The sequence below is a fragment of the Liolophura sinensis genome, chromosome 7, assembly GCF_032854445.1.
Source record: "Liolophura sinensis isolate JHLJ2023 chromosome 7, CUHK_Ljap_v2, whole genome shotgun sequence".
In the NCBI taxonomy this organism is placed as follows: domain Eukaryota; kingdom Metazoa; phylum Mollusca; class Polyplacophora; order Chitonida; family Chitonidae; genus Liolophura; species Liolophura sinensis.
Window position 1 is genome coordinate 56629910 of NC_088301.1, and position 27409 is coordinate 56657318.

Consider the following 27409-nt stretch of genomic DNA (forward strand, 5'->3'; position numbering starts at 1 on the left):
CACAATATGAAAATGACAGTTGATTGTCAAGAATCAAATTTCAACATGTCAGTTTTATTATTGAGAAATAGAACAGCTGTCATACCTAACTGTGATTGACGGTTCGTTCTAATCATGGTTTCCTCCATTATAATATGTAGTGCAGACCTTGTTTGCAGTCATCTAATGGGTTACTTTATCTACTGGAACAGGGGAGAAAACTCCTGGCTTATGCGACTTGTTCCACCTGTATCTTTTATTTACAGCTAAAGCTCGAATTAACTGTATCTCGTTCATCTAGTCAGTAACCAGTCATCAACCCGTGGTAATCACTTGCATATATTTTTCTAAATGTATTGACCAGAGATTATCAATTATGGTTCCGATATATAGCAAATGATTGGTATCCTGGAGGGCTGTACCAATATTTATTCCATATTTATAAGTCAATGTACTGCGTTTCCTGGTAGCTCTTCATAAATTGGCTGCCTCTGTTCACTGGTTTTGTGATGTACAACACATCCAGTAAATGTTAGCCTGTGTGTAAACCACAAATAAAAACCATGGAAAACAGAAAATTGATCAAAAGGGCAAGTTTCAAAAGGAACCTACTCTAGTTCACCTCAATATGAACCTGTACACCAAATATGATATTTTTATCTGGTGTGGTTTGGTTTGTGCGAATGCGTTATAAATTGAACATAAATATCTGTCCGAAAAAAGTGTATGTTTAGAGGCACCTCAAGTTTTGGTGCTGCAATGGATATTTTTCCTGTAGGTTATCATCCTGCCTTCAACAACCCCAGAAACATCTCAGAGACGAAAAATGTGCAGAGTCCCATACAACCAGTAACAAAATTTTAGGTCCGTTCTGCTGTGGCCAGAATCAGTCAAAAATATTAACACATTTAATGATGTACTGAGGGATTTTATTATACTTGGAGGCAACAACCATGCAAAAATGGGCAAAGAATTAACCAACTCCTGTACAAAATACTTTCCTGTCTATAGATATATACATTGTACATACATAAACACATTCACATTTTTATCACAGCAAGAGAAATTTGTTCCACGAAGGAATATGAACTGAAGAGCAAAAGTGGATACACAAATCGCTACACAATGTGAGGTTAAGTAGTTTTAGTGAGAACTGTGTACCGGTAATAAACTACTTACTTTACCATATGGCTACTGTATACACAGGGTGTTTAGAGCCGATTTTGTTCCAGGTAGATCGCGTAAAGGTGTTGAAAGCAAGCCAGTTTCATTATGGGTTATGATGCACATTTTTTGCATGTCTTAAGATAGACCACAAGAAATTCTTGCTTTAAAATTTGTATTATAAATACAATAATTCATCCCATAACATCTTTCCTCTGTTGACTATCCTGTCTAAAGGAGAATTTAACTAAATGGATTAACTCCAAAATTAGTATATGTGGTGTCTTTGTTTTTTTCCTCTGCTGAATGAATTTTCTTCAGATGATAATGGTTCAAATATAACAAACAAGACACTTATTGCAATAATTATGCAGGGTGATAAAGTCAGGAGATAATACCTGCAGGTCTAGTAAGCAAAAACAAAAATAGTTAAAACCTGAACACATCTGTTCTTACGAACACCTTGAATCTTAACATTTTTGGAATAAAATGTAAAAAGTCACACATTCGAAACAAAAGCAGGCATGTGATCAGGAAGACCAAAAACAACTTTTTTTCTAATTTTAAATAGGATCCTTATATTAAAACTGGGACACTGGCAACAAGTTTTGCAATGTAGTATCTAATTTTAGTGGCAATCACATACAAAAAGAGCGATTTATTCAGGGACACATTACATAGGCTACATGTATATGTAATTATGAGCTTTGATCACACTTTGAGTACAAAACGTTATCACAGCAAAGTGGTCATGTAAATTTGGATAAGCAGCTGTTTGCAGCACGTCTCTTGCAGCAGTGAATGACAATGATGGCCAGTGACTAATGACAAAGAGAAAGACAAAAAGCAACTGATAAAGTTCTATAAAACTTACATGTAAATCTAAGGAAAATTCTCAAACTAGTAGTCTCTTGAGCACAGTTATTATTTTGGACTGGTTTACACATTCAGTGTATTTGAGCTTCCTTGGAGTGGCTAAACTAATACGAGTACATTATTGTTGGAAGAGGGGGCACGGGAGGCTTGGCCAAGACCATTGTCCCAAAACAGCCTAAATGTCTCTTACATATATATCGATTTAGCAATGAGCTCAATTTCATGGCAGTTCCAAATTATAATTTGTCATGACTTATTTTTTAAGTTCTGATAACAAATGGCATTCTTATACTTACAAAAAACCTCAGTAACAAAAATACCCTAATTGTTCTAATTTTTGGGACAGATATTAGTAGTGTTCAAAGTAGAATATTACATTTCTTTACCAGCCTTTTGGAAAAGTAAAGATATGATTATGTTGTCCATTAACCGGTCTAACCATGTGAGAAAGAAGAAACTCAACATTCCTGCTACAGCTACATACATATTGGCTAAAATGAGCAGAGCAGGTGTCCCAAAAATTACAAGAAATAGGGTAGATAGAAGCCACATATTCATTGTAAACAGTGCTAATATAAACTAAATAAGCACATATTACATGTCAACACAGAACTGTGGAAACCCCTTCTGCCCATTTTCACCTGTGCCAATAGGGTAGTACATGTACAATGAGCTATGAAAAAAAAAAGATCTTGGATTTACATAGCTTCTGAATTTTGTATCTGGTGTAGCAACTGTCATCACAATGAACATGAAAATGTTTGGATTTAACAGAAGTTATACACACCTCTCTCATAACAACACACTATGCAATGCAGTGAGGGTACAAATTACCCTATTCAATGTTTTAAAATATTTTAGAAAAGAACACCTTGAAGATGCTATATCTTAATAGCAGTTATGGGCTTGAATTTAAATCTGCGTTGTTATACTGATGGTGTTTCTAATTTACAACCAGCACTGCTTCATGTCTATTCCTGTGTTGTATACACATGCACATATGCAACAGTCTCAGTGGCCTGACACCCTCATACATACCCTCATTCCTTAAACTTTTCATGTAAGAAAATGCAACTTTCAGAGCAATTTATGCACATGTTTTAATTTGCTTTTTGGAGACAAAATATTGGGTTGGATTGGCCAATTTAAAGACTTAAAGCAAAATACAATTGTATCAGTCTACACAGAATAATGCCTTCAAAATATGCTTGAATAAACACCTTGCAAAACATGCAAAAAGGTTGAAGAATTGCAGTATCACTGCACTAGACCTGTTTTGTCATGGGGAAGAGGTGTATGTTTTCACACAATATTTCAGTGGAGGGATATTTGGTTAGACAACACTTGTAAACAGCACAAATATCCACTTATGCTCAGAATTAAAGCTGAAGTGTCATGTCTAACATGGACATGACATTTTAATTTAGAGTAAAGGTACTGAAATTTCAGCCCAAAAGTGCATTTTTAATAGAAACTAAATGTCATAAAACATTACACTCGGTTCTGAAACATACCATATGATATCATCCTGCCTTCCAAACAAACCTCAAATCATCTTTCTCAGATCAATAGAAATTTATGAATCAGGCCAAATGTGTAACTTAGTCATGGGTGAGATATTAGATAACTTTACTCATCAATGAAAGTTGTGTGGCTTCTACAATACAAGTGTTCATTACGAATCCAGGGCTCCAGTAGCTCTGTTTTTCTTTGGAATGTTTGCAAGGTTCACAACATGTGAGCTGAACCATCAGACCCACATTATGCTACAAAAACGCTTTGTTCAAAATGTATCATATTTATTAAACCTGGAATAAACGTTCAATTTACTTTTGTTTTACTAACCACAGATGTTCACTACATATGTACTATGATGCTAACATTGGAAATGCGAATCACTGTGAAATAGAGCATGCGATAAACAAACTGATAAAAACTGAGCACATAATTCATATTTTATAGCTTCATGCATGAATACATACACAAAGTAATAGCTAATCATACTTGATTCACATCTTGTAGTTCATTTACCACAGACCAGTACATAAGAGTTATGGTTGTATATCTACCATAACAGCGATTCCAGGTAAAATATTGTGATTACTTGTACGTGTACTGGTAAGAGCGTCTTAACACCTTGAGAGATGAAGATGTGGAGTAAAAATGTTGATAGATTTAATTTAAAATAAAGGCAACAGATTAAACCAATCAGGTTTGCCCAGTGGAATGCACCAATTGTTTAGACCAGTTAAGAACCAGCTGGTTATCTCTACATTCAGAACTTTAGTTTTGCACTAAAGCTGGGTTTGGTACTGGTGCTTTTAGTAGAACAACAGTGAATATCTTAGAGCAATTTCGGTACATCTATGCACACAGCAAAGTTAAAGCTCCCTGTACAAAAATGGTACACATGTTACAACTCATTCCAAACAACCCCATTGTAAATGGATTCAGGTGTTCACACTTGGATAGATGAACTGGTTACATAGTTACATAGTAGTTAATAATAGTAATATTAAAGGAGAAGAAAATTTAAATATCAAACACTGAAAAGAGAATGCATTTCCTCGCAGGTGCATGCCATAAAAATAATTCTAATCTGTACCTCAAGTTGATAAATTATAAATAAAGTTAGCGCCAAAATCCGCTGTGGGTGTCTCCATTTTGCCTAAGAACTAGTCCTAAAGTCTTCTGTGTTAGGAGGAGAATTGCCTCCAGAAACCGCTGAAGTGCAGTTGGTACATAACTATTCTTCCCAGAAGACAGCAAACAGTACAGTTCATTTTCCGCTACACGATTGGAAAACTGGAATGTTGGACATAGGTTCTGAGTTTACACGAACAAGCTGGCAGTTTTAACGACTTCCATTGGCTGAGAGGCAACACACACCCAGCATAAATTAAAGGGGGTTTAAGAATGAGGACACGATGAACTCGTTTTCAGTTTTCAGACTTTACGTGTATGGCGATGAAAAATTGCAAAATTATGCAGCAGGCACCGCCAGATAGAAAAAAATTTGCTCTTTTCAGCCTATAGTGTCATTGTTTTAATTTTTCTTCTCCTTTAAAGATGAACTCCCCTGATTCACAGCTGGTATGTAATATAAAACACATTCAAGATAATGTCTTGTTTTGACATACATACGTGTACATGGTGCAAACTTCTATTTAACTAGAATTTAATTATTGTCCACAATTGGCACATCTGAAAATATTGCACACCATTGGACTCCTGTATCTGTTCAGTGGGTTTCAACACATCCAGTCCACAAGACTACGTCTTTGTATCTAACTGGCCTTCAAATAAGTCCAACAACCGTTTAATCTCCTTGCTGAAAACAACTGTTAAGAAACAATCAACTCAAAGTGTGAAATCACTGGCAGAAACAAACAGTTTCTTACTCCTCCACTTTACATATATACTTCTGACCAAGACAAAAGAATTTATTACTTATTTTTGAATATTATTAATATGCACCACAGCAACAGATTTCCAACCAAACTATGAAGGCATTAATTACAAGAAACAAAGGCAAAAGCATCCGACATAAAGAATCTATTAGAAGCTGCCTTCAGTCAATGGGCCTTTACATTGGTCATGTACTGAGTTATACTATGCTAAACTTCTCTGTGTGAATTTTTTTTATAAACGTTTGTTTACATCCCACTTCTTGAGACACCCAATTAGATGCTTCACCAGTGAATCCGATATCACAGTATATTAGTGTTATCTCTATTACACATAACAACTGTTCCCATGTTAATTTTGACCTCCCTCCAAAATGAAGAATACAGCTTCAAAGTATAGAAATTCTGCCATGAGCCAATTTGCCTGTATTCAACCTATTTTTGTCTGGTGACATGGAGTGAAAACCCTTTGTGATGTTAGTAAACTAGCAGCTGACATGCGGTCTCAACATACAGAGATGTCATTGTGTGGCATTAAATGTATTCTAGGTCACTGCATGATCAGGCTCACAGGTAAACTTAGTTTAAACACTTATTTTTTGAATTCCAATGATCGGATATATCACCAATCTTTATGGTTGTCCTCTTTCACTTTTACAAAAATTTGGTAACAAGGTTTCTCCTTAACTCATTTATTAATGTATTTAATTGAATGGTGCATAAAACCATAGTTCTCACTTAGTCAATGGCACTCCTGTTGATGTGCGGATCAACTTTAAACCTTCTCACATTTGATGTACAGACAGCAATTATTTGCCAACCAGACACACACTAGCATCGAGGGCCACTTTTTTCACTCAGGTCCAACAGTCTGAGAGTGGAAATCTACAAATTCTCTGTCCAAACCCTGAAATCATACTTTACATGTATGTGTACTAGTGATTGAAAGTGTGTGTTCTTAAAGTAGCCAATTTCTTTTGGTCAAACAAGAATATACTGAAGTCAGATTTAGATGCCTTTCCCTATGCTGAGATGTCTCTTATATTTAACACATCTGAAGTGACCCTTATTTAATACTTAATGCCTATCCGCTGTCATATCAAGCTCAGGCTTCCTTCCCTATGGAAAATAAAGTGGGTTCTATAATGGGTTCATTTAATTTCATATGACGCATGTATGCATTTTGCAATGATTCAGTCTGATAGCTTTGAGCTCTGATTTTTAGCCAGACTGAAAACAGATGATACTTTTGATCTATTGTTTATCTGTGTAGGCAACAACTATTAAATCTGACTTGAGCAACACTGAGTTTTGACATGTCCTGATGTTTGGATAAGTAACTAAAAGTTACCGTAGTAAAGCTGCTTTTCATATTTCCAATTTTGTTCTTCAAGACCTAACATTCTGCAGTGTCATGACATCAACAACATGGTGTTGGTTACCACTTCAATGCAACAAGTTCAGATCATAGACGTTCTTATTATTTGCACGCATTACACTGTTGCAGGAAAAAGGATACATTTGATCTGCTAGCTGGTACACAGGTTTGACAGTAGTACTCAACTCCTCACACTTTGCCATTAGGGCATACATTGCCTGAAAGCAAATTAATCACACAGTTAGTACAGAAAAATATAAGAAATAACAAGACACATGAAACAGTTAAAACATGAAAGATAAATGTCAGTATAATGAAACATACATACTGTAAGCACTTTTTTCAGCAGAATTTTTCCATACAATTATTATCAAAATGATGATAAAATGATTCATTTGAATCACTAAATATGCAGGTTTCCAAAAAACTGTGCAAATTATTTCTCTATAGCCCATAGTTCTCTCAGAATGTTTCAAAATATAGGTTGCACAGGCAGTTGAAAGGTTGAAGAATTAGGGCAGATTAAGAACAACTTTCTCAAAACCACTATAACCACTGCAGTTAACAGGTTTTCACAACATACTTACCTTTATACTAGCATCTACAGCTTCACAGGTGCTTTCCACAGAGTGCTTATAGGCATCCAGTGTACCAACTGTTATTGCTGACATCTAGAACACAACGCCTTATGGAGTTAGAGATCAACTTGTAAACAGCTGGTAAGGAGAGCATCAGTTACCCAAATCCTTCACATGTTTTATATCAGCATAAAGGCCAAAACAACCATTATTCCACATATGACTCAGACCAGGGCATATATACATGTAGACGACATGTACATGAGTGTAATGTAGAAGTAAACAGTAAATAGAGATCTATGAACAAAAGCTCAAATTTATATCGCTAACTGAAACAGAATTCCTGGAAGCGCTACCAAAATTTAAAAGCTTAAAGAGTCTGCTGCAGATTGTATATATTTGTGTTTTTTTATAAGTGGTTACGTTACTTTCATTTAGATTCCATTTTACCACAGACTGCATGAAACCAAAAAAATGCATATTATCAAAATGAGAGGTCTATTACGGATGCTGTTCTTTTGTGTGGTGACAGTTGTATCAGCTTAGCCATGAATATATTGGCATATTTGTATGTGTATATGTAAATGATGCAAAATGATTTTCTCTGTTATTGTACATATTGTTTCACCTCATTTATACTTGTATATTTAACCTTTGATCCATGTTGCTCTGCTTCCATGTTCCTTCCTCTATTTCAAGCTTAAATTTTAAATTTTAATTCCTGATACATAATATTCTTATCATTATTACAGTAATTAATATTTGTTTTAATATAGTGGCATTGATTTACTATAGCATCGCTATTATTGTCTTTACATGTATATTTCTTCTTCTTGTTTTCTAACTGTTGACAAGGGCCAAATTAAAGCAAAAAATAAATAAATAAATAAAAACGAGGCCTAACATGCCTGTACCGATTTACAAACAGATTATTACACTTTCAAAAGTACACAACCTTCATTAAAATACAAATCATTGCATGACATGGTAATTCTAGTCATGTCAGTCAAGACACCAAGTGTTTTACATGTAAATGTGATCAATATTACAGTCTTCATCAACTCAAGCTTTATTCCTGTGTTCATCATACCTTGAAAAGGTTTGCCTTCAGGTTACCCATCATCAAGTCAACCCTGTCAGCCACAACCCTGGCTTGGGACTCCAAGTCTTGCATGGCTTGAGGGTCAATAGGGGGTATGGCGTCAGGTGACTGCTGCACTAGACTGCTAGGGGAGCGGGACATGCCAGATACAGACGTAGCTAATGATGAGGTATAGCTGGAGATGCTATTCACGCTGGAGATGCTGCGCATACTGGATGTGCGACTGCCCATGCTAGAGGAGTCTGTTGACAGAAAATGTAACAAGTAAGCTGCCATGTAACATACAGATGGGATGAGGGGATTCACCTGACATTATAATACACAGCGCTGCAACCCAGCACAGATTCGAGGTAAACTTCCTCAGTTAGATAGAAGCCACATTTCAGACAGTGCTCATATAAACTAAATAAATAAATATATTACTTCTCAGTTGACACAGAACTGTGAAAACCTCATGTAGCTCATTTTCACCTGCGACAATTTTTGAAACAGGCACCAGAGTTTGCAGTAAATCAACATACTGTATTTGAATGCAGCTGTTGTCTTGCTCATAGATGTACAAGTACTGCAGTGCATGAAAGCTGCAAAGTTCACCAATGTGTACAGCAAGTGAACTAAAGATTTCAATGCAGAAACCTGCTTACTGGCCCTTGGATACCAGATGCATGTGATGCACATGCAATTACTAATATGTAAGTAGTGAAACTGTTCAGGCCATCATATATTAAAAATATGTTTGCTTGGTGTAACCATATTGTGTTTTTGTGAGATATACTATAAATTTTTATGGAGCTTTTGATAGACATTTTTCTTCTTATTTTCTCTCAATGTTAGTTTCTTTAATATACCCATCCTTTTAGCGTGAACCAAACATAAACTTCCCTATCAATCCAACCTATTTTAGCTGAAAGGATCTTGTTACACGCAACAAAGCATTTTTAAGGATGGCCTAATCACATGATAATTCATATTTGTTACATGTATAACAATGCATGTAACAAGTCAGAGACGTACACAGCTTGTAATTAGACCCCACTATCACCGATTGTGTGATGCCTTGCCAGCCTGTGTCCTCCCATGAAAACATTGTTTTTCCACTTCAGTTAAAATGTACATGAAATCGCCAATGGGAGGAATGATCAAACGGCAAAACAGTTTACTCTATACTTCTCTGTAAACTCACCACAAAATCTATGAAGTGGCAGTTTAGCCAGGGCTGTGCCATGATTATTGAATATTGAACTAGGTGCTTTAAACAGAAAGAAGGATCATATGGCCCATGCTTTGAACACAAAGCATGTAAGCTGAAATTTCCATCATTTGCAAAAAAAAAGTAGCTTGTCTTATTAAAGTAGCATGAAAACAATATATTTTTAATTGAACTATTTTTAGTAACATTATGATAAAAAATAATTTGGATATTTATGTTAATGCAATATATACTATATTTTTATATTTAAAAACTTATTTTATTCAATGGGAGGAAAACATTATACGCCTATGTTTGTATTAATTTAAGAGCCGAGTGGCAAACTAAATTATAAAATAAGTTTGACCATTTATGGTATAAGTAACAAAAAAAAAAACACTTGGCAAGCAATAAATATACATCAATTCTGTGTGGTATCATATTACAAAACATGACATCTGTAAATGATCTTTCTGACACTGATTGTCACAAATCTCCAGTGGTATCACAAATACCAACACATCCCACTCATCCAGCACTTGACAAACATCACACCAGAAGTTGAAATATAACCATAACTTAAACACGAGATTCAGGTGCCTGCAGTTGTCAAGTTGGTTAGCATGTCCAGCTCAGGTAACCAGGTGCTGGCTGCTGTGAGTTCAAGTCCAACTCATGCTGGCTTCCTCTCCTAAATGTAGTGGGAAGGTCTTCTAGCAACCTGCGGATATTTGTGGGTTTAAAACCAGGCTCTAAGTTTTCTCCCACCATAATGCTTGCCACTGTCATGTAGGGGAAATATTCTTGATCACAGCGTAAAACACAAATTAAATAAATAAACAAATAAATCGGCTATTCATCACAGCACACCCAAATGAAGAATCTTTATTCACTTAGCCAGCATGGACTCACATCTGTATGTATTGAAACCATGTAATTCAGAATATAATAAATTAATACTTGCCTCTGCTTCCCCTAATTTTTTCCTGCAAGTTATCTGCCACAAACTCAATCATGTCACCTTTTCTCATTATCATTCCTTGCAAAGATGAGCCAAGGGAACTGATGTCACTGTCCACACTTATTTGGTCATCACTACTTGTGTCATCAGGAATTCCTGCCTTGAGCCCTTTGTGCCGATGCCGCTCATAGTACTGTAGAGGTTTCGGCAGCGATAAGCTATGTGGCCGATTTTGGGACCCACTCTCTAAACTGCTACTCTCCTGATTACCATCATAGGCAGTTTCCTCAATATCTGTTACATCACTTGAACTATTCGTTTCTCTCACAACCTTTTCAGTGCTTTCACTTGCAGACTCACTTGGAAGCGCAGCCTTCTCTGTATCTGAGTTTGTGCTCTCACTTGTCCTTGACGTGTTGCGAGACCTGTTCTGTCCACTGTCACTGCTGTTTGTGATGGGCATTGTGTCTTGCACAATCTGGTCAGCAAACACATTATCACTACTTCCAGTTTTGCTTGATGCCTCAATTTCACCACTGTTTTTACTTGGATTTAAACTTTCCTTTGTGTTGTTGTCTGTGTGCTCACTTTCTGTCACTCTTGGAGACACCTTCCCACTGGTTTTCTTTGTGGGTTCTATCACCATCACAGTGCGTGTGTTGTTACACCCCATACTCGCCTGACTTTTGTCCTTGTCTATTTCTTTGAGACGCGACTTGGTGGTGGATGGGGCGATGTCTGGCCTGCTTTTAACTGGTGGTACTGAGGCCGAACAACTCTGCTCCCCATTCACATGTAAAATAGCTGAAGTATGCTCATCTGTATTCTTTGATTTATCTGTAATACTCCCACTGCTTACACCTGTATGAGGCTGCTTGTCGCTGTTCCCATTGACCAAGCTATTTTCCAAACTGTCAGTTACTTCTGTCATAATGCTCTGGAAGAAAGAATAAGATAACCATAAATCACTCAGATGGTTTGTTATTATGTTTTCAACACACTCAATATACATATGAAACTACAAACATCTTGAGGCCACCATCAAAATTTTGGACAACTTACAATGAAAATGAAATCCTCTCACTATGAATGAATCTGCCTCAACAAGTGTTTAGTTGTGGAATGTAACTCTGAAATCGATCACCACGAAGTGTTCAGAGAGTTACGGGGAATAACTGCTTCTAATGTGTCGGATCAACAGTAAGCCACATTTACCCCATCTTCATGCGAGCATTACATCTTCCTTAGCGTAAATGGATGTCAACTGAGCGATCCCCATAATGAACTAACCATTTCTGAGAATCGCCGATTCAAAAACGATCCATGACAACCGCACAAATTCACAAAATAAATACATGCACTGTGGCTGAAAGACGTCTGTACCCATTTTGATCACTTTCGAGAACGAACGAGACTGAAGCACCATCTGACGACAGGGGGATTGAACCAGCCAAACGGACGACTAGACTTGCCTAGTGTTGCTATAATGATTGCCATAGGTATTATCTCCCTTGAACAACCTTTTTTTTTTTTTCTGGGCTCACATTGATCACGTGACTTGTATGTATGACTATCAGAATGACATTGAGGCCACAGTGGGCGTAGTGTCTGAAAATGTATTAATTTTGTGAATTTGTGCAGTTGTCATGGATCATTTTTGCTTCGGCGAGACTCAGAACAGGTTAACTGATTACGGGAACCACTCAGTTGACATCTATTTACACTAGGGAAGATTTAGTGTTTGAGTGAAGATGCTGTGAATGTGGCTTACTGTCGATGTGACACATTAGAAGCAGTTTATTCCCTGTAACTCTCCCAAAACTTTATGTTGGTCAAATTCAGAGTAACATTCGGCAACTAAACAAGAGTTATGTTATAATTTGTATTAATTGCCTGTTAGATAAGAAATCATTTTAAACATGCAGAAGAAAAGTCAATTTTTATCTCATCTGGTGTGTATGGTAAGTTTAATACAATAAAATTATCATGTAAACTAATGTAAATATTTTATGCCCCCATCTGCGATGAAAATCTTAACAAGTGGTATTATTATGTCTGATTTTTCAGTGAAGCAATGTCAGTGAACGTGTTGTAATGTATTATTCCACTGCTCTGTTTTTATACTCTATGAAAAAATTATTTGGTTCTCTGTGTACCGTGTGTTAGACTTATCACAATATCTCCTGTAAACTCTGGTCAGAAAACTCAGACTAGGTCTACTTCAACACATATATACACGAGAAACTGACTTCACGCGATTTCAAAGGCTGTGGTATTTTCTACTAAATATACAACAAAGTATTCAGGAAATTGATGACAATCATCAAAATATCATTATTACTGCATCTGTATCATACTTATCCATTTCTGTTATCTTAAAATCTACATGACGTCCATGGCAGTTAGGCCTAAATGTCAGTAAACTCAAGGAACAACAACAACAAAACAATAGCTTCCTCCCTCCTGCTTCCAACTTCAAAGTAAGAAAAAAACATAATCATCTATAACAAGCCTTAAACAACCCTATTCAATATATGTTCAATTCGGAAGTAAATGCACCCATGCCTAAATACCAGTATAGGAATATCATTTACGCTGTTTCTCTTCCTCTCCTGTCACTTTTTCTGACGAGGTTACCAGAGGAAGAAATTTCTTGCACCCTGGTTCTTGATTAGGCCCCGGTCATTCGCTGGACTCCTTAAACGGTAAGTGTTGCTTTTTTTAGCCGCCGTTTCGAAATTGAGCGACCCTAATCGGTAACACATAATTTAACTAAGAGAGTCTTAGTTACCGTACAGCAGAAGCTGGAAAATTTGTTTGGAAACATATCTTTCTTGGTATTACATTATCTCATGGATCATTTTATAACTCCACGGTGAGAGTCAGCCACAGCCGAATTTGCCAAATATCGGCTTTAGGTGTTAATGGTGTTTAGTTATTTGTATTACAATTAATATTTAGCAATACAATTTTAAAGCGGTCACTACATAACGCCTAGTTACATGCACACAGAGTAAAAGAATATACAGCATGCAATAAAAAAAAGACAGGTAACGTCCCTATATTTATATACGTATATATGGTTGAGAATAGTCTCCTTTAGTTTTCCCGGTGGCAGCGGACCTTTGCAGTCACTCGGCCCAGTCATTTGCGCACTTCTGCTAATGCGCGAACTCAAAACAGATCGAGGAAGTTTTCAGCCGTCATGCGCACAATTAAATTGATCTTACCGCGTGGAGTCAGCCATTATTGACGCGTACAAAAGTTTGTGAGCTTTATGTGGATGCACAGACAAATGAAAGTAACGCGGTAGTCACACTTGTTTAATTTTTTTTCTTGTAACACGCATGTTATTTGTGTATAAATCAAGGTAAAAGTTTCAACATGACACAATCTGTTACATGCTTACAGGTACCTAATTCCTCAACCGTATCGCATATAAAATAGCAACGTTCAGTGCAATTTGTGCACATTTTTAAGTTAATTTTGGAGACCAAACTACATTGGTTGGATTGACCAATTTCAGAGCTTCACCAGAAGTGGAATTTTATCAGTCTAAACAGAATAATTCATTCAGAGTTTGCTGGAATAAACGCCTTGCACACATGCGAAAAGGTTGAAGAATTACATGTACAGTCATGTAAACAGTTATTTCTTACCTTATGTCATTTTGTATTTAATAAGTGAGGATGAAAAAATCGCTAGTATGCTTTCATACCGCCATCACCAGTGTCTGTCCATGTTTGTTGATTTACACTTGATAGTAGTACCGCAAAGGTATACATATACAGTATACATTATACATGATGATGTATTTAACCTCAGGTGTCTAATTCAACTGCCATCTTCATGCTGGGCTTGCAGAATGTGATACTCCATCACCCTAGTATAACCTAAAGAGTGGTATCTTAATTCATGTGATAAACTATCAGCTCAGTATAAAGAAAGGACTTGTAATAGCATGGGGGTAAGTAGTATATAGATCCATGTTACATGTCTAGGATGGTCAGCAGTTGTAAAGCTCAAGTCATTCATGCTATCTTTGTTCATCGGCAACACTCTTTTTAAATGTCAGGGGCATAGGAAGCAATTTTAAAGTCGGGGGGCCAAGAGTCACAGCAAAACAGGTGAGGGTCCAGGGGCCGCCAAGGCCCCGGAAGCTCTGAAGGACCTATATTGCCTTAGAGACGATTTGCCGTATCTTACATATTCCAACTGAGGTGTTATTGACGAAGTCTGCCTGAAAAAATTGAAATAGATGTTTAGCTCAACTGTTGACGTCTTTGCCTGGAGAACCATGTGTCAACAAAAAACATTGTAATAATTTATCCAGAATTCAAAATTAAATTTATGCACGTTGCAGAAAGGTTGGTGTAGATTGACTAATACAAGTATTTAACTCGTACTGTTCTTTCTGGGCCTTGGTGGTAAACTTTCGATTGAAATCAATGTCATTCACATGTATACAGACACTTTTTGATCAGGCCTTTGGCTCAGTTTAAAAGGTGAGCGTCTGATTTAGGGGAATTGTCAGTAACGCGCCAAAGTCGGTGGTTACAATGGTTACTTATCTTTTTTTTTACTGATGAATCTTGCAACCCGTCCTAAGTGAAGTGATCTTGGAATGACGAAAAACCATAATGAAATAAAAAACTCCACACCAATGAGTGCATATATTGTACAAATATATTAATTATTCTGTCTTGTGGGCTGAATAGAACTGCAACGTCATCATATTGAAACACAATCACTAAGTTAGAAAAAAAGATTGTGTTTGGAGACAAATGAGTCCATAAAAGATATGCTGGCCTCCCCACTTTTGAAAGTTGGGAGGGGGGGGGCAAGAGTCTACGCCCCTGAATGTTGTGAAAAGCAGATTCTTTAATGAACAAACATCATATCCCCTGACCAAACATGCAGATGCCTCATTTACTCAGTGGAAGAAGCCTTCATAGTTATTTCTGCAACAGAAAAACATTCAAACAAAATTCCACATTTATCAACATTCCATTTGGTTGGATATGATCGTAGACCAAGGTCAATGTTAATTACTTTTAGAGGGTTCACATATCTATGTATGAACCAATTGTAAAGTCAGTGATTAGTTGAATATTCATAGTGTTGAGCACCAGATTACTCACAAGGAGCAGGAGGTGATCAACAGCATGGAGCTAAATGGCCAAAGTGCTTTTGATTTTTGAGGATTCCTAGTTTAAGACATACGGGACACTTGAGCTATCATGTTTGAAGGCTTGCCCTGATTACTTTTCCACAAAGAATTTCTTATCTAAAAGCTATAGTTTTCATATAGCATTCAACGCCTATGTGGTCTGGGTTAAATTTGCTTTGTTTTCACCTCCAGTACTCTCGTCAGGTGACCAAAGAACATGCTGATGATTGGGTCTAGCCCATATGCGTTGAATTGGAGGTTGGAGTAATGTGTTTCACCTGGCAATTTTCAAGTGACACATTTCTTGACTCTGATTGATTCATCCACCCGAGAAGTTTTTGTGTGACGTTTTTGTGTGAAGACATAAACATTGGTGAAACATCATGACTAAGATAACTTGATTAAAGATAAGCTTGAGTTACTGATGACAAAAAGCTGATCATGTATAAAATGGCCAGAAAAGGAAACAAGAAAAAACAGAAAAGTGAAATTGTACAGTTAGACTCCAATATAAGTTCTCATCAATGTAAAGACCCTGTGAGATCAGAAAACAGAAAGCGAAAAAGCCACAAGTTGGAAAGTTCAGTCAGAGAGACTAAACAAAGGCGGAGACAGTCTGAAGAAAAAGGAGATAATCAGAGTGAAACTCAAAGAGGAAAAGCAACTGTAATTGACACAAACTATGTTGGTGAAAGTGAAAAATCTGATGACAGTGTCAAAGAACAAAAAGTGTCTGACAGAACACGCTGTAAATCATTTCAAGATCTACCAAAGCCATCAGCCAGAAAGTCTCGGTATAAAGCTCAGGAGCAGCAGTTACCACACTCTGTTGCTGATGGTGACATTCCACCAGTGAGGTAAGAATAAGACTATTCCTTGTGTTTGATCACCCGTGTATCCTACAGGTGCACCCCATTTGTTCATATTTAAATGTTAGAGAGAGCCCTCTCTGGCCCATGCAGTGAAATTGCTGGTATCATTGCTGCCAATCAGTCTCATCAATTCAAGGTCATGTGCTTGAATCTATCACTCACTGGTTCAATTTTTTTGGTTCATCCAGACTGAATTGAAATTTGCTTTGCTTTACAAGGCTTCAGCATGACAGCTTACAGATCAAATTTTGAGCTTCGGGCTGTTTTGCCCATTTTAGACATAATCTGGGCTGTTCCTTTGTGTTAAGCCACATGTGAAGTAGTTGATGGGCTGACAAGGCTGTAGTTTCAACTAAACATTTATTCAGGCCAGTAGTCGGACAGATGGGGAACACGTATTCCAAAAACAGTGCTTCCAGTGTGCTTGTTTTTGAACAGTATGTGGTAAATAGTAATGAAGCTTCTTCTGTAAGTGCCCAATGTTACAAAAACTCTTGAACTATGCTTGAGGGATGTAACATAGTGTTGTAGACTTTGCACCTGTAGGTGTATTTGTGTAATATGTTTACAGTTGTCCAGAACAAATACATTCCTGTTCCATTACCTGTGTCTTTGCAGGTGTATCAAGGTAGATGGTGGGTGTGTGCTGACTTTGAGCCATCCTGAGACTCTGAGTTTTCAAGGGAAAGCACAGGTAATGGTTCTCTGTGGAGAGGTCAGTGTGTGTGGCCACAGACTGACTGTTAAGTCACCACCAGTCAGCATATTCTCCCCGGTTTCTCACAGCTTACTGACTGTAACCAGTGAAAAGAAGCTGGGAATTGTTAACAAGAAGAAGATTGTGTCCAGTTGGGAAAAACATCAGCTGTGCGTCAAAGACATTGATAACATAATTCCTAATATTACAACAGATTCTGTTGTGCTTTTACTGAAAAAAGTTGAGAGCAGCTGTTGCAACTTCGTTTCCAAATTCTCACCATTTCAGACTCTGTTCACTAAATGCTCCATAGACCTGGAGAACTCTTTGTTTTCAGGTGTTAGAGATGTGTTAGGATCTATAGATGTTCAGATGGGCACTGCGATGGATACCATTCCACCTGTGATTAACATTCCTGCTGATTTCATAGCAGTGCAAGACAAGTGGTTGAGCATCTTAAAGGAAAAAGGTAAACAGCTGAATGATTTCATTCATTAATTTTTGGCCTGCTTTCAGTATTGTAATGATTCAATAAGGTTTGATGTTATCCAACACATTTTTGGTCAGATTGACCAATTTGAGCACCTGAATTTGTGGGCAGTCATTAATTAAACAAGAAGATAAAATTTTAAAAATTCAAAATAGTTTTATTGCTTTAAGTCAATCATTTCCAGATTTTGATTCACCGCTGTGCATGTGCATGTTTTTTGTCATTTGACAGTTTCACCCCAATTTCATGTAAAGCAAAGTTGGTTTTCAGATTCCATGTAATGCAGGTATACGAGAGGCTAGACTTCCACACAGCATAAATAATACAACAAATTTAGCTTTAAATTTAATTTGAGCTTTAAAAACTTGTACGAGTAGTCCAGTGTTAATGTTGTGTCGTAAAGAGACTTAAACACCTTAAACACGCTGGTTTTTGTAGTAATGAATAAAGGCTATCTTATGGTTGTTTTTCGTGCAAGCTTCATATAGATTTTATTACTGCAATTTGTTAAGAAGAAATTTGTGGTATGAGTGTGTGATAAGCAGTTAATGATTATATTGCAAGGCACTTATTTATAATTCCAGTTTTAGAATATTTGTGTTTCAGATGTTGCTCCAAAAGCTTTATCATGTGGTGGGAAGAATGTTGGGAAATCAACCTTCAATAGATATTTGATTAATTCAACACTCCAAAGGTATATACTTGCATAATTATAGATATATGCAGTTGATGTGAGTTGAAGTCCAGTTTATGCTGGCTTCCTCTCCAGCCATACGTAGGAAGGTCTGCCTGCAACCTGCGTATAGTCATGGGTTTTCCCCTGAACTCTGTCTGGTTTGCTCCCACCATAATACCGGCCGCTTTCATATAAGTGAAATATTTTTGAGTACAGCATAAAACACCAATCAGATAATTCATTTATAAAGCTTTAATATATCTCAGTTGATTACTGTGTCATAGTACCTCTTACAGGTGCATATAATCTTTATGCGTGCAGATAATGCACCAGTGATAATAATACGACAGTGAAGTTTGAATCATGATCCAGCTACAGGAGATGCTTAGTGCAACTGTGGCCGTGCTTTCCTGATGATAAACACATTATAATTCGTGATTAAAACTTTTTTCTTAGGAATATATTTTGGAAGATGAGAATGCTCAATGTGCTCATGGGTAAACTTTGTGAAGTTGTGTCTTAGATATATTCTGTTACCCCTCCAAAGAAAATAGCCATGCAAGAGTAAGGGACCTGTCTTCCCTGTCACATGTTATGTAGGCTGTCACATGTTCCCATATATGCATGTATGGGTCATCACACTATGGTCACAATAAAATGATCTCCTGTGAATATATTAGAACCTTTTAACTAGATAAAGTGGTTGTTTGCTTCCCATTTGATATTATGATATTTTTAGGATAACCAATCTAGACAATATGAATTTAATTTAGAAATTCATGACTTCTGAATGTAAAATTTTATGGCAACTTTATTCTTCTGTTTACCTTTTCTTGTAGAGTAAAATCTCTGTGTTACCTGGACTGTGATGTTGGACAGACTGAGTTTAATCCACCAGGATGTATAGCTCTCCATGTTATCCATGAGCCAGTTTTAGGTGAGCTTTTCTCCTTTTGAGAACATTCTCCATGCCCAGAGTAAATCATTCAAGTACATGATTTTTGATTAAAGAACTTATTAACAAGAAATCCTCAGAATATATCATCAGTGTGAATATCAGTTCAAATAATTATATTTCAGGTCCCCCCTTCACTCATCAGCAAGATCCGTTCTTGTAAGTACCTTCCATGAACCTACACTTAACAGGGTGGCTGAATTTTTTTTACCAGACAGTGTTTGCATGATGCAAACTGATACCAATTAATACATCTATTCACAAGGCTCTGTGCATGTATATGAGATTTTTGTTGTTCTGTTAAAAAATATCAAAGTAATAAATACAGATCCGAATGTTTTACTCACCAAAAGGTTAAATGCTACATCTACATGCAGGTACTGTGTGATCATTTACTGAAATATTTCTATTTCAGCATGTGTTTCTTTGGCCTGGTATCCCCAGCAGAAGACCCAAGATTTTATAGCTCTTGTATGAAGAAGGTGTACAGTCAGTATGAGAGCATGGACCCCAAACCCCCACTTATCATCAACACCATGGGCTGGAACAAAGGTGTGCCAATTTTGCGCTATCTAAAGCTCATTGGGTTGCAGAAAACAGATGTGTACCTAAACCCAGATGTTCTAGGACTGAAAATTTAGATTACTAACCTCATTCATAAAGACATGCAGTAAATCAGTTAAGCATGCACCCAACAAAGCCATCTTCAGATGTCTGCCAAAAGAGAAGCATAGATCTTCAGTAGGAAAATCATTGCATTTGAAGGTTTAAGACCATCGTTCGCAATTTGCACAAAGGTTTGAAGGCCAGGGTATGTTTTGGTGCTGAATAATTCACAATACAAACGATACATATAGTTTAGAAAATGTTTCAGTGCAATAGCTGATCAATGCCACTCTTGCCAAAACAAATATAATTTTGCTTTATCAGGAGTAAGATGCAGATGTCTTCAGTCATCCTCTTATGTATACCTTCTAACAACCGTTAAATAAAAAATTTAGTTTGACTCAAGATAATATTGAAAATTTAAATGGATTTATCATCTTTTTCTGCTCAAGGTCTTCATAAGTGAAGGTTAAATGTTACAATCACAGGTTAAAGTGTTTCAATTCAATATGTCATTAGAAAATGATTAGGCATCAGTTGTTGTTTACTTTCAGGCTTGGGAATCAACCTTCTGGTAGATACCTGTCACATTACCTGTCCAGACTTAATCATACAGCTGGAATCCATGAACCAATCAAACAATTTCCCTGCTGTTACACCTGATTTTCTCCACTATTCACCTGGATGGCTGTTTAACAGAAATGCTGAAGTAAGTGCTGACACCTTCCTCTGCATGTCTTGACTTTGCTTGTTTAGTCTTTTAGTTCTGGTTTATACGTACGTTTCATTATAACATTTTAGATACGTGTACTGCTGAATTTGTACTTGTTCTCGAAGACTGTAATTGTTCAAGATTGTGCTGCATGGTACTTATGTGATAATATTTGTCACCTGATGATGTTTAATCAAATGTTGTGATTTCTTTTGGCAGTCTGATGAGGAAGAACACAAATTCAAACATGAGTTAATAATAGTGGATTCACCTGTGGTTCCAAACATAGAGTAAGTTTCTGTTGTAAATTCTTTTGTACTTTATATATTGATTAAGATATTTTTCTCCCAATCTAAGCTTTAAGCTTTTAAGACTAATTGAATGAATGAATGGATGGATGGATGCTTGGGGTTTTACATCGTAAAACTAATTGATGCATAAGTAAAAGTATATGTATAATCTTGAATGAAAGCATGGTAATAGTTTTTGTAAGGGGAAAATTTGCACAAGCTTTGTGACATGTCCTGCCCATTTTTTCTGTTTCATGGCAGAAATTTTTGGGTTACACCTTAACCTTTGATCTTTTTCCTTGCAGAAGCCAATTACGATTCCATTCCAGGGATCATCGTGATTTAACAACCCTGGGTTACATCTCAAGGTGTCTGAGGTCAGCCCAGGGACTACAGGAAGTTCAACCATATTGTGTACCGTGGAAGCACATAGCCCTCCACACCTGTCACCTGGCTGTCCCACCCTCACAGATTCTGGCTGCATTCAATGCCAGCTTTGTGGCCCTATGTGTGACTGATCACAGCAAGGTGGGTGAAGATCAACTGTTCTACATCTCAAGATATGCTATATCTCAAGAAAATTCTTCTAAGTTTTGGGACAGATATTCATAGCACTGAAAGCAGAATATTATACTTCTTTTCCAGTTTTTTGGAAAGGTAAAGATGTTAGTATGTTGTTCATTAGATGGCCTAACCATGTGAGAAAAAAGAAACTAAATATTCCTGCTACAGATACATGTATATTGGCTTAAAAGAACTGACCAGGTGTCCCAAAAATTAGAAGAAATAGGGTATTCCAAAAAAAAAAGGGAAAAATAATATTTTTGGTTGAACAAGATTCAACCAGCTTCTGCCCATTTAGACACTCTTGATATGTCATCTGTCTGGACATTCAACAAGACACAGTTAAAGAGAACTGAATCATTAATTTTCACTATGTGTTGTGAATATCACTCTTCAAGTTTTCAGAGACCAGTATCCACACTTATGCTTAGCTTGAATGCTATACTGGGGGAACAAATCTTGTTTTAATAAAACATTTCAGGGGTGGCAACTCAGTTGCTACTACAGAGTACTATGTGTAGTGTCGTTCTTCTGTGGTCTAGATCATCTGAATGAATGTGCAAGCTTCTCAAATGGCCAGGAAAGTTACATACTTGTAGCTGTATTCTATTTGCTTGACAACAATGTGGTACGTGTTTATGGAATTTCAGAATGGTAGCCTTTTCCATTTAGTACAAGTAAAATAATCCTCTAAATGCCAAAATGAATAAATAAATAATAACTAAATAAACACAGAGTAATAGGAAGTACATCCAAAAATGACAATATCTCCTTCACAGGCCAGGCATATCCAGGACAACCCTGAACTCCCCCTTCACTTTGATAAAACACCTGTTTGTGAATGTCTTGGGATGGGTAAGTACTAACCTGTATGGCTGTTTGCCATGTGGTCATTCCGTGTGTCAGTTGTAATATACTTTTGCAATCATTGTACTTCAGAGTTATATCAAAAAATATATCAGCATAAATAAAACAAGGTAAAGCACCATGTAGTCTGAAAAAAGAAGCTGTATACATTCATCCATACAAAAAAAAAAACACAACATCACAACCAATAGTGCTGTCCCTGCAATTGTCCAAACCAGCAGAAGAAGTAAGGTAGGGGGAGACGGTCCATTACAGACTCCTTACCCCCCTGCTGGCTGGAACCCACTGAACACATGTAGCCATGGTGAGGGAATTACTGTAGTAGATTTCGTCATTCCACTTGTGTGTGTTTGGATTGTCTAACATTAACTGAAGACCACCTGTCTCCAAGCAATATGCTAGTCTGCCAGTCAGATGTAAGAAACTTTGTCAGTAATTTGTGAAAACATGAATGTGTAATGTGTTAAATATTTATTTATTTATTTATATATTTTATTGGTATTTTATGCTGTACTCAAGAATATTTCACTTATATCACGGCGGACAGCATTATGGTGGGAGGAAACTGGGCAGAGCCCGGGGAAAACCCACAACCATCCGCAGATTACTGTGTTAAATAAGAGTCAAATAACAATTACACATGCTTCATAATATTGACCTATCAAAAGTTTCAAGAAATGTTGTACATATTTGTATCAGAAGCATCCAAAGGCTTGTCTGAAATACAGCTTACTTCCAATGTAGGTATCTCAGATGTGCTTGCCTTACATTTACAGGCATTGTTGCTGGAATTGACATGGAAACACATGAGATATATTTGGTGTGTCCTATAGACTTGTCACATCTTAAGAGAGTCAATACCTTGATTCGAGGTGCTTTGAATTTACCTGACCAGTTGCTTCTTAGACAGGTGAGATGCATTGTGACTTGATATTAGATTGCATCAGAAATACAGAACTTTGATATAGCACATATTAAAGGTTTTTCTTGTAAATTGAATCTTTGTAAGCGCCTTTGTCCAATTGCAATGATGACAAAATGTATCAAACATAATGAACTTTTCGCAGCGCTTTAGCATGTGGGGACATTTTTTGTTTTAGTGCAATAGAATCAGGTAACAGTGTTTAGTCACATTTCATGTGAAATTTTACTGTCATATCTTTTAAAGGGTCTTTGCAGGAGCTGTGTATGGTGAATTTCTGAGTGGTCTATAATGGGCTTTGCCAAGTTTAATTCAGTAGGACTTGGTGGTGAAGAACTGATGCCAAACTGATGTTGATTGTCTGACATTCTAGGTTAAAGATGCTGTTCACGTCACATTTCAGTATACTCTTATTTATTTTGTTTCTTGTAACACACTGTTCTTGTTTCAGAAGAGTGATTCTGGCCTGCCCTATGTGGGGAAACACCTCTCCATGATTGGGTCCAGCTCCGTTCGCCCAAGGCGTTACATGCCGAGGAAAAGAGGAGAGTCAAACAAGCATGGGACTGACGAGTAGCTTACCTTGTAAACATCTACTCAGAGCAGACGTTCTGTCAACAGCAGCCTTTTTAACGGGAAACATCGTGGAAAAAGGAGCATTGGTGTAATTATAATAAATAAAGTGTAATTTAACCTGAGTTATATATTGGCTCAAGCAATTTGGATCAGTCTCCTTTCACACCTGCCATGGCATAAGATAACACACATCATGCATAAGATTTTAAATTTCCCAAGACTACTTTGGTGGCCTAATGTTTTAGAGCGTCTGCCTTGAATTCAGGAGACGGGGTTCAAATCCAGATCGGGTCATACCAGAGACTTTAAAAATGGTACTTGATGCTGCCTTACTTTGCGCTCAGCACTGGGGGTAAGAGCAAGGAAACAGGACTGGTTAGCCCTGGTGTCAGTATAATATGATTGGGTGGGGTGTCTGGTGTCTTCTGCATGATATTTAAGTGGTGGCAGCACTCTGGCGGCCATGGACTCACCCTGCCACAAGAAGACACACACCTTATGACTCCTCGTGGTAATATGACTGAAAAAGTGCAAAGTACAGGTTAAACCCCAAGCATTCATTCATTCTTTCATTTATTTTTAACTTGCCAACCTTGGTACTACCTCATATTAATTTTGCTTTCGAAGTTGGGAGACCTGGGATAAACCCAGGTCAGGTCATATATAAGACTTTTAAAATGGTACTTCTTGTTGCCTTGCTCGGTGCTCTACAATGAGAAGTTAGAGCAAGGAAACAGGACTGGTTGGCCCAGTGTCCGTATAATGTGACAGGTGGGGTGTTGTGTGGTGTCTTCAGCATGATACTTTAGTGTCCTGCCACAAGAAGACACCGTAAATGTAAATTGTCTCATGAATCCTCTTCGTCATATGGCAGAAAATCGTTAACACTACGACATTATGCCCAAGTATACATACATACATACATACATAAATACACACATACATACATAATCTCGTGCCGCATAAGGGCCAAGTACTGGTCAGTGTGATGTCAGTAAAATGAGAATGAGTGGGGATATAGTGTCCTCAGCATTCAATGAGGCTGCCATATAAATATCTGGGCAATGGGTCCTGGCCCAGTACAAGGAGATAACTGGGCGCAATGATATTGCCAATATATCATAAAAAGCGACCCAAGCAAACAAAACAAAAAGCTATATGTGTAGTGGATTTGCAAGAAGGTGTGTTGCTTGTTAGTTGACCATTTCCATATAGCATTTTACCTCGCATTACTTTTCATTTTGAGAGAGTTGTAAAGCACTGTTTGAGAGATTTATCATGGTGGCTTATTTCGTCGAATACGTTGTTACGGAAGCCGTACCAGCGCAAACGCCATGCCAACGTATCACTTCAGTCCGTTACCATTACAGTTGTGCTAGCGCATATTTGCGCACGCTTGATGCATGCCTGTGCTTCACAGTCCGCTTCCCCAGTGCCTGGCGTGCTAGCGCAGCAAAATGACCCAGGAGCCTCTCGCCATGTGGGTTTCTTATCTGGCCTTTCATGTGAAAGTCTGTCAGCAACCTGTTGATGGTTGTGGGTTTCCTTCATAATGCTGGAGCCGCATACGTGAGATATTCTTGAGTACGGCGTAAAACACCAATCAAATAAATAAATTCTATACCTTATAAGGACTGCTATCCTGTGGTGGTATATGGGTATCCGCAATGCTTATGATTTACAGCAAGGAGTAGGGAAAAAAAAGGTAGATTGCACTGTCTGTTCAAAGAGGGTGTTTCTTGTGGCATGCTCTAAATGGGCATCTGCTAGCCCAACATGGCTCCACCTAGAGTGAGCAAAGGTGGAGCCATGTGGGACTAGGCATACGCCAAGTAAACTCATAAAGTTTGAAAGCAATTGGTGAACTATCTGTACATCAGGTCTGCGAGTAGGTGAAGCTGTGAAAATCTCTGTAGGAAATATCGCTTACATCAAAATACCTTCACATAGGCCTTCTTTGGGTGTCTCGATAGATCTAATGAATATTGTTCATTGATTATATAAGTATAACTTCGTTCAAGGAAATATTCAGTTCAATCAGACAACTAGTGTATAGGCATTCACGCACCACGTGTGTATTCACATGCCGCTTGTAAGATGGCAGGCGATACGACATGCCGGAGCGCTCCTAACGTACAATACAGTCAAAGTGGTCAATTAGTCCTGAATTCCGACCCTACGCACGTGGGGAACAATTACACGGTTAGTTAGAGGCTATGTTTGGTCAGGCGGAGGTGGTTTGCTGCATGGCCCGGTCACTGAACACAGAAGCCACACTGTCAAATTCGGTGATTTTAAAGGCACCACCGACGCAAGAGCTCAGGGACAACAGGCCGTGTTAACTGCTTCAGTTTAAACACGCCCATACACTGTGATCATACCCGTTAACTCGAGAGATAACTTAAGAGCCTCCGACAATTATCCTCTTGTTCTAGAGTTATCTTTGTCAGCCGGGCCTATATATACCCCGAAAAGTAAGGGGGTTGAACGGATTGTTGCATTCCGCCGGTGTATGGGATGAGGACGATCTATGGCCCGTTCCACCACGCGCACGTGGCGCTACGTTCACGTAACCACCATTTGGCGATGTAATGCCTACTGTATTGCGCCGGGTTGTTCGAAAGTGTATTAGCTAGTACTGGTAATAAGTATAAAAGCAGAAGTTTTAGTTCATATTTAATATATATTGGTACACACTTTTTTCAGGCTAAGTAAAGAATTGAAGACTTGTGTTCAAGTTAAATCTGGTATTAGGTTTTAAACCACTTTTGAACAACCGGTCCCTGGTGTTTAAGATTGTATACCTTAAATTTGTTTGTATAACCAGCATTAACCGATAACAAACGTTTCAAATTGTTTGCAAAGTGTGCTTCTCGATGAAACAGACTTTCAGGGCTAAATACACCCGGTCCAAATGTGGATCATCCATTTAGCTGAAGATGATATTCCGCTTCTGTTTTTGTAGAAGAATTGCTTGCTGTGTAGTGTAGGCCTGTTCTAGTCCTGAACCATCACTGTATATGTAGTGTAGTGTCCAACGGTACCCTATGTATATGGGGTATGTAGCCTATATAGTTTAATCGCCGCGTCTGTGGGTTTACAAAAATACAAAACAAACCGTACAATGCACGAAAATACACCCTCTGCCATAAGCACGTTTTGTGTTTACAAAGCCCTGTAACATTGACTTTGAATAAACGTGTCAAGGTCAACGAATAATGAGAGGAATTCTGTATTTTCGTTAAATTACTTAAGGACTTCAATAACATTTTTACACTCCTGACAGGCATGTATGATACGATAAATCTTGATTTAAAGAGATAGATGTAATAATTCAAGAAGGCATGTGGCACGTCATTGTCTACATGTTGGAACTTT

General features: G+C 37.5%; 2 protein-coding genes across 10 annotated transcripts; one reads left to right on the forward strand and one right to left on the reverse strand.

The window, feature by feature from the left end:
- Nucleotides 1-1901: 1901 nt before the first annotated feature.
- On the reverse strand, nt 1902-13266 carry LOC135469776 (BLOC-1-related complex subunit 6-like). 3 transcript variants are annotated; one of them, XM_064748371.1, is made up of 6 exons: nt 13229-13266; nt 10638-11571; nt 8473-8726; nt 7392-7475; nt 6946-7022; nt 1902-5350 (listed from the first exon to the last, which is right to left on the reverse strand). In XM_064748371.1, exons 2-6 carry the CDS (start codon nt 11563-11565, stop codon nt 5293-5295), a joined length of 1401 nt encoding a protein of 466 aa, XP_064604441.1. In that variant the 5' UTR covers nt 11566-11571; nt 13229-13266; the 3' UTR covers nt 1902-5292. The 3 variants fall into 3 exon arrangements, with proteins under 3 accessions (XP_064604441.1, XP_064604440.1, XP_064604439.1); XM_064748370.1 differs by having other exon boundaries at nt 13208-13266; XM_064748369.1 differs by lacking the exon at nt 13229-13266 and adding an exon at nt 11925-12001.
- Nucleotides 13267-13872: 606 nt separating this feature from the next.
- Nucleotides 13873-24147, forward strand: LOC135470073 (polynucleotide 5'-hydroxyl-kinase NOL9-like). Of its 7 annotated transcripts, none has more exons than XM_064748809.1 (14): nt 13887-14004; nt 14460-14601; nt 15997-16661; nt 17295-17842; nt 18470-18557; nt 19379-19476; nt 19620-19653; nt 19910-20046; nt 20655-20809; nt 21032-21102; nt 21408-21630; nt 22446-22521; nt 23310-23443; nt 23907-24147. In XM_064748809.1, the coding sequence occupies exons 3-14, from the start codon at nt 16246-16248 to the stop codon at nt 24030-24032; spliced, it is 2106 nt and encodes a 701-aa protein (XP_064604879.1). In that variant the 5' UTR covers nt 13887-14004; nt 14460-14601; nt 15997-16245; the 3' UTR covers nt 24033-24147. The 7 variants fall into 7 exon arrangements, with proteins under 7 accessions (XP_064604878.1, XP_064604879.1, XP_064604882.1 ...); XM_064748810.1 differs by having other exon boundaries at nt 13909-13935; XM_064748808.1 differs by lacking the exon at nt 14460-14601 and having other exon boundaries at nt 13873-14004.
- The last annotated feature ends 3262 nt before the right edge of the window (nt 24148-27409 follow it).

Coding starts and splice junctions, on each gene's coding strand:
- LOC135469776 (XM_064748369.1), bottom strand. Junction 8,727..10,637: donor AAAAATTAGGGGAAGCAGAG/GCAAGTATTAAT, acceptor TTCTGTCAACAG/ACTCCTCTAGCATGGGCAGT. Junction 7,476..8,472: donor TGAAGGCAAACCTTTTCAAG/GTATGATGAACA, acceptor GTTGTGTTCTAG/ATGTCAGCAATAACAGTTGG.
- LOC135470073 (XM_064748808.1), top strand. CDS start 16,246: ATGTATAAAATGGCCAGAAAAGGAAACAAGAAAAAACAGAAAAGTGAA. Junction 16,662..17,294: donor GGTGACATTCCACCAGTGAG/GTAAGAATAAGA, acceptor GTGTCTTTGCAG/GTGTATCAAGGTAGATGGTG. Junction 17,843..18,469: donor GAGCATCTTAAAGGAAAAAG/GTAAACAGCTGA, acceptor TTTGTGTTTCAG/ATGTTGCTCCAAAAGCTTTA.